The following is a 7,214-nucleotide window of genomic DNA, read 5'->3' as shown; positions in this document are numbered from 1 at the left end:
TCATATATTACGTACGGCGTACGGCAAATAATGAAACAAACTCCAGGAAGACTAGAGAATATGAAGGTCCCGACACAATGGCCTGTCCTTTTCGAAACATTCACTGGGAATAAATATTTTTTTAAATAAATCTGAGAAAATGTCACTAATTAATTCTAGCCATACAACTGTCAGGGTGTAATAAGGATAAGTAATAATAATTATATATGAATGTATCCGTAATAGGTTATTTATAACTACGTGCCGTCCTCGGAAGTCGGAAGGGAGTGGCGTTGTTACGTCATGACGCTTGCATGGGAAGTTGGATGTGTTGTGACGTCGTACCATTAAACCCGAGAAGCAATCCGTGTTTAGCTTCGGCCTTCGTCTGAGGATTTCTTGTTTTTTTTGTGTTGGTACTCGAGTCGACGAAACTATCATCATGTTTAAGAATATTTTAGGTTTCGGGAATAAGAAACAGCAAGGCCCGAGCGCCCAAGAAGGCTTACAGAAGCTGCGTGAGACTGAAGAAATGTTAACGAAGAAACAAGTATTCCTGGAAGGGAAGATCGAGAAGGAATTGGAAGCTGCGAAAAAGAACGGGAAGAAGAACAAACGCGGTGTGTGTGTGTCTGTCTGTCTTTGTGTGTGTGTCTGTCTTTGTGTGTGTGTCTGTCTTTGTGTGTGTGTCTGTCTGTGTGTGTCTGCCTTTGTGTGTGTGTCTGCCTTTGTGTGTGTGTCTGCCTTTGTGTGTGTGTCTGCCTTTGTGTGTGTGTCTGCCTTTGTGTGTGTGTCTGCCTTTGTGTGTGTGTGTCTGCCTTTGTGTGTGTGTGTCTGCCTTTGTGTGTGTGTGTCTGCCTTTGTGTGTGTGTGTCTGCCTTTGTGTGTGTGTGTCTGCCTTTGTGTGTGTGTGTCTGCCTTTGTGTGTGTGTGTCTGCCTTTGTGTGTGTGTGTCTGCCTTTGTGTGTGTGTGTCTGCCTTTGTGTGTGTGTGTCTGCCTTTGTGTGTGTGTGTGGCTGTCTTTGTGTGTGTGTGGCTGTCTTTGTGTGTGTGTGGCTGTCTTTGTGTGTGTGTGGCTGTCTTTGTGTGTGTGTGGCTGTCTTTGTGTGTGTGTGGCTGTCTTTGTGTGTGTGTGGCTGTCTTTGTGTGTGTGTGGCTGTCTTTGTGTGTGTGTGGCTGTCTTTGTGTGTGTGTGGCTGTCTTTGTGTGTGTGTGGCTGTCTTTGTGTGTGTGTGGCTGTCTTTGTGTGTGTGTGGCTGTCTTTGTGTGTGTGTGTCTGTCTTTGTGTGTGTGTGGCTGTCTTTGTGTGTGTGTGGGGCTGTCTTTGTGTGTGTGTGGGGCTGTCTTTGTGTGTGTGTGGGGCTGTCTTTGTGTGTGTGTGTGGCTGTCTTTGTGTGTGTGTGTGGCTGTCTTTGTGTGTGTGTGTGTGGCTGTCTTTGTGTGTGTGTGTGGCTGTCTTTGTGTGTGTGTGTGGCTGTCTTTGTGTGTGTGTGTGGCTGTCTTTGTGTGTGTGTGGGGCTGTCTTTGTGTGTGTGTGTGGGGCTGTCTTTGTGTGTGTGTGTGTGGCTGTCTTTGTGTGTGTGGCTGTCTTTGTGTGTGTGTCTGTCTTTGTGTGTGTGTGTGTGTGGCTGTCTTTGTGTGTGTGTGGCTGTCACACACGCACACAAAGGAGGGTGGGGGAGTGTGCAACAAACTCCATTTTTATGGCCCTTGCTGAGAGCTGGCTCCCAGACTAAAAGTGGAATTTATTTTTAGAAGTTTTCACAAATCTATTGAAAATGAAATAGAGAGAAATATCTAATTGACATGTGTATTCAACCCCATGAGTCAATACTTCGTAGAAGCACTTTTGGCAGTGGTTACAGGTTCAGGTCTTGGGTATGTCTACCAGTTTTGCACATCTGGATTAGGGAAGTTTCTCCAATTCTACCTTGCAGAATTTTCACAAGCTCTGTCAAGTTGGATGGGGAGCGTCTGTGAACAGCAATCGTCAAGTCTCCGCAGATTCTCAATGGGAATCGGGTCTGGGATTTGGCTGGGCCAATAAAGGACTTTTATGTTCTTGTTCTGAAGCCATTCCATCGTTGCTTTGGCTGTATGCTTGGGGTCTGTCCTGTTGGAATGTAAATCTTCACCAAACGCCTGTATTTGGCTCCGTTCAATTTTCTGTCTATCCTTACAAGTCTCCCAGTCCCTGCTGCTGAAAAGCATTCCCATAGCATGAAGCTGCCACCATCATGCTTCACAGTAGGGATGGTGTTAGATGGGTGATGAGCTGTGCTCGATTTTAGCCAGACGTAGCATTTTGCATTCAGGCCAAAGAGTTAAATTTTCATATCAGACCACAGAATCTTTTGCCTCATGCTCTGAGTATTTCACGTGCATTTTTGCAAACTCCAGGTGCGCTGTTATATGCATTTTTCTTAGGAGTGCTTTCCGTAAGGCCACTCTCCCATAAAGCGTAGATTTGTGAAGTGCTGCAGACTTGTGAAGACTGAAGTGAAGTGCTGAAGAGATTGTTGGCCTTCCAGCAGGTTCTTCCACATCAGCCAAGGAACTCTGTAGTTCTGTCAGAATAGTCATTGGGTTCTTGGCCACTTCCCTGATCAAGGTCCTTCTTGACCGGTTGCTCAGTTTGGTCGGACGGCCAGCTCTAGGAAGAGTCTGGGTAGTTCCATATTCTTTCCCTTTCCTAATGAAGGAGTTCATTGTGCTCTTGGGAACTTTCAACACTCTAGAAATTGTTTTATACCCTTCCCCAGATCTACACCTCCTCAGAATTATATCGCGAAGTTCTCCGGGTAGTTCCTTGCACGTCATGCTCGTTACTGCCCTGACATGCACTGCCATCTGTGGGGCCTTGTATAGAAAGGTTTGTTTCTTTCTATATCATGTCAATTCAATTGAATCGACCACAGGTGGACCTCAATGAAGTCGTAGAGACATCTCGTGGATGATCAAAGGAAATGGGATGCACCTGAGCTCAATTTGGAATGTCGTAGCAAAGGGGTTGAATACCTATTGACTCAAGACATTTCAGCTTTTCATTTTTAATTAATTTGGAAAAATTTCCCTCTGAAGGGTGTGTGTGTGTGTGTGTGTGTGTGTGTGTGTGTGTGTGTGTGTGTGTGTGTGTGTGTGTGTGTGTGTGTGTGTGTGTGTGTGTGTGTGTGTGTGTGTGTGTGTGTGTGTGTGTGTGTGTGTGTGTGTGTGTGTGTGTGTGTGTGTGTGTGTGTGTGTGTGTGTGTGTGTGTGTGTGTGTGTGTGTGTGTGTGTGTGTGTGTGTGTGTGTGTGTGTGTGTGTGTGTGTGTGTGTGTGTGTGTGTGTGTGTGTGTGTGTGTGTGTGTGTGTGTGTGTGTGTGTGTGTGTGTGTGTGTGTGTGTGTGTGTGTGTGAGAGAGAGAGAGAGAGAGAGAGAGAGAGAGAGAGAGAGAGAGAGAGAGAGAGAGAGAGAGAGAGAGAGAGAGAGACAGCAGCCTCGTATCGAGATGGCTGATGAAGGACAAACACCTAGAGGTGTTGTCCAGAGGCGTGTTCCACCTTCACACCAATGTACCTGTGAACAAGACCTGTGTCGCAGATACCACCATTCGTGATTGGGCTTGAAGCAGCAGCACGCCCCCACCCCTTTTCCATACCCCTTCTTACCCCCACCGCCATATACACCTTTGGTATAGCTACCAGTGATGAAATTTTGACATTAGAAGTCCCACCTGCGTGGCCACCGATTCATTGTTGAGGAGCTGACTGACATAATAGACGTGGCTGAAATAGCAATATAAAGGATATATTTTGCTGGCACACAGTTTGAAGGGCATTGAAATTGAGAGTCACTATAATTACTCCCTAGGACTAATTTGAGTAACTCATTCCTAGAACTATGTGAACACCCCTCGTACAAGTTCCTGCATGACCCTTGTACTGTGCAAAATAATGCAGTTGCTTAAAATGTTTCTGCTCCTTCTCCTCTCCCTCTTCTGACTATCACCTCTTCCATTGCAGCTGCACTTCAAGCCCTGAAGCGTAAAAAGATGTACGAGAAGCAGCTGGCACAGATCGATGGGACGTTGTCCACGATTGAATTCCAACGGGAAGCGCTAGAAAATGCAAACACGAACACGGAAGTGCTCAAGTCCATGGGTGTCGCAGCGAAGGCAATGAAGTCGGCCCATCAAAACATGTGAGAGTTGGAGTGGAGTTGGCATTTGGGAATTTGATATTCTCCTGTAAATGAGGGATCGATGTGCCATAGTCTGTTTGCTTCTTCCTGATTGTGAAAACCACATGTTTGTTTCTCATCCAAAACCCAAGGGACATAGACAAAGTGGATGATCTCATGTCAGACATACAGGAACAACAGGATCTGGCACAAGAGATCTCGGATGCCATCTCACGTCCCGTCGGATTTGGGCAGGATGTTGATGAGGTACGGCAGTACACCTGGAGTTTGCAGCACCAAAGTACTTCCATCAAATAGTATAAAGCTGGAGGTCTTGTAACGAATATAATCCAAGTACTGTAATGTCTAATGTTGTGTATCGCCCCGTATGTGGTTTACCATGGCAACAATGAGGAGCCCTTTATATATTTATTTATTTATTTAAATAGTGTATTGCTTGTTTGGCAGGATGAGCTCCTCGCTGAACTGGAAGACCTGGAGCAAGAGGCATTGGACAAGGAGCTGCTCCAAGTCGGAGGCGAGAATCTGCCTTCTATTCCCACTGCTCTACCAAGTAGCAAAGGTATTTTTCCCCAATGTTACAGGTATACAATTTTTTTTTTTTTACCTTGTCACGTCATTGTTTTCTGTGCACAATAACAGGTATCTTTGGTAGTGACACACATGGGTATCTTTGGTGGTGGTGGTGGCAGGCAGCAGGTGCCTTTGGTCATTGACCATTGCAGGCAGGTACCTTTGGCCGGTGATCACTACTGACGGGTAGATATTTTTTTCCCGCTGGCAGGTACTTTTGGCTGATGACCATCGCTGGCAGGTACCTTTGTCAGGTGACAGTTGCTCACAGGTACCTTTGGCCGGTGACCGTCCCTGGCAGATACAGTTGGCCGGTGACCGTTGCCGGCAGCTGCCGTTGGCCGGTGACCGTCGCCGGCAGCTGCCGTTGGCCGGTGACCGTCGCCGGCAGCTGCCGTTGGCCGGTGACCGTCGCCGGCAGCTGCCGTTGGCCGGTGACCGTCGCCGGCAGCTGCCGTTGGCCAGTGACCGTCGCCGGCAGCAGCAGTTGGCCGGTGACCGTCGCCGGCAGCTACCTTTGGCAGGTGACCGTCACCGGGAGGTACCGTTGGCCGGTGACCACCGCCGGCAGCTACCTTTGGCAGGTGACCGTCGCCGGCAGCTGCCGTTGGCCGGTGACCGTCGCCGGCAGCTGCCGTTGGCCGGTGACCGTCGCCGGCAGCTGCCGTTGGCCGGTGACCGTCGCCGGCAGCTGCCGTTGGCCAGTGACCCTCGCCGGGAGGTACCTTTGGCCGGTGACCCTCGCCGGGAGGTACCTTTGGCCGGTGACGGTCGCCGGGAGGTACCTTTGGCCGGTGACGGTCGCCGGGAGGTACCTTTGGCCGGTGACGGTCGCCGGGGGGTACCTTTGGCCGGTGACGGTCGCCGGGAGGTACCTTTGGCCGGTGACCATCGCTGACAGGGAGATTTGGTCTGCTGTCAGGTACCTTCAGCAGGTGATTGTCACTGGCAGTTACCTTTTTGGGGTTTCCTTTTTTCGTTTTGAATGGGAATGCTTCATAAATAGTGCGATGACTAAAAACAGTGAAGCAGGAACCATGATGAGGATGAGATTGGCTTACGCAGATAGACTACTGGAAACCAATCGAAGCCGTCACTAAATTAAAACAATGCAAAATCCAAAGCATCTCCAGTGAGCAGGAGGAGAAGAGTGTAAGATAAAGGAAAATGTATCTGAGTGAACCTTGGCATGCATGCGTTAAATAAATCGGGTGCAGGAGCGACGTGGCGCATATTGTCATTGTTATGCTCTGTGGCTCATTTGCTTTCGGATGTAAATAGTCCTTCCTGGGAAGCCAAATATCGGATGTGCCAGACGTGTGCCAGTGGACATATTTCCGCCTTTTATTTTCTTCTGCATTGGTCATTATATGTTTCATTAATTCAAGACCTATTTTGATGGGCTACCGGAACATCCTCACCCCCTCCCCTTCACTCCATATGAATGGTCACTTTTAAACCTTAAGCGTTATTTTTTTTTTGATGTTCCGTACTCTTTACAGAGGGTCAGTGCTGCCAAAGCAGTTTTTTGGCAAGGATTATACTGGTTGGTTGTCATTGCCTTCCCAGCGTTTTGTCCGTGCTCTATAAGAGGATCGTCGTGCTAGGAAGCAGCACGTACCATTTTTTTTTTTTTCTTGTCTTTTTGGAGTGACTCAGCCGAGGTTAGAACCACCAACCCTCCCAGACTCAGAGCGGACGCTCTTACCATTTCACGTTTATTCTTCAATTTTCACTGGCATGCCTGAAATCCTTATTACTGATACTCTCACCCTCCTACCCCCCCCCCCCCCTTCCACACCCATTTGCTATCCCTCTAGCCAAGCAAAGGGAAGAAGAAGACGAAGACGACTTGAAGGAGTTGGCCGCCTGGGGCTCCTGAGTAGGAGTGCCCTCTGTCAATCCCAAACACCTCGCTGGTGACCGACCTGTAGCCACCATCGCAACATTCATGTCGTTCACTAATCCTGCCTATTACAGGGACCTTTCCAATTTGTATTTCTGCTTCTGGGAATGAGGGCCTTCAGTCTATTTGTCTCCTTCCCATTCTTGGTTTCCACGTGTTTCTAAAATTATAATGTCTTCATTCAATCTCAAAAAATAGCTGGCTTTGTTCATGCCACAAATATTTGAATTGTTTATTTTTTAAAAGTTGTTTATTCAAACTTTTTTTTTTTTCATACCCTTATGTTCCTCGGCTCGATGGGGTTCGGAGTTTGAAATAGTTGACACTGTTTATCCCTTGTTGTAAATACACTTGTAAATGTGATGTTGCAGACCTTTTCCTTCACCGAGTTTAAACCAATCACCACGTTTTAAATCAAGGTTTCCGTTGAGGTGCTTATCGAGTGCATCAAATCAAAAAGGAGCTTTAGCTACTGGCAAGTAGTTTTGGATCAAGCAGAAAACAGAAGGATGTGCAAACTTTATGAATGTATGGTTTAAATTTTTATTACCCTGCACTTGCGAAGCGAAAAGCGGG

General features: G+C 47.5%; 1 protein-coding gene across 1 annotated transcript; it reads left to right on the top strand.

The window, feature by feature from the left end:
* Nucleotides 1-254: 254 nt before the first annotated feature.
* Nucleotides 255-7,001, top strand: CHMP4B (charged multivesicular body protein 4B). The gene is made up of 5 exons (XM_068096785.2): nucleotides 255-599; nucleotides 3,982-4,159; nucleotides 4,291-4,405; nucleotides 4,607-4,721; nucleotides 6,553-7,001. The coding sequence occupies exons 1-5, from the start codon at nucleotides 422-424 to the stop codon at nucleotides 6,612-6,614; spliced, it is 648 nt and encodes a 215-aa protein (XP_067952886.2). The 5' UTR covers nucleotides 255-421; the 3' UTR covers nucleotides 6,615-7,001.
* Nucleotides 7,002-7,214: the final 213 nt, after the last annotated feature.

This window comes from Myxine glutinosa, chromosome 9 (assembly GCF_964187855.1).
Source record: "Myxine glutinosa chromosome 9, kmMyxGlut1.1, whole genome shotgun sequence".
Taxonomy (NCBI): Eukaryota; Metazoa; Chordata; class Myxini; order Myxiniformes; family Myxinidae; genus Myxine; species Myxine glutinosa.
Note: the sequence above shows the minus strand (reverse complement) of the source record. Positions and strands in the feature narration are given on the sequence as shown.

Coding starts and splice junctions, on each gene's coding strand:
- CHMP4B (XM_068096785.2), top strand. CDS start 422: ATGTTTAAGAATATTTTAGGTTTCGGGAATAAGAAACAGCAAGGCCCG. Junction 600..3,981: donor CGGGAAGAAGAACAAACGCG/GTGTGTGTGTGT, acceptor CTTCCATTGCAG/CTGCACTTCAAGCCCTGAAG. Junction 4,406..4,606: donor TTGGGCAGGATGTTGATGAG/GTACGGCAGTAC, acceptor CTTGTTTGGCAG/GATGAGCTCCTCGCTGAACT.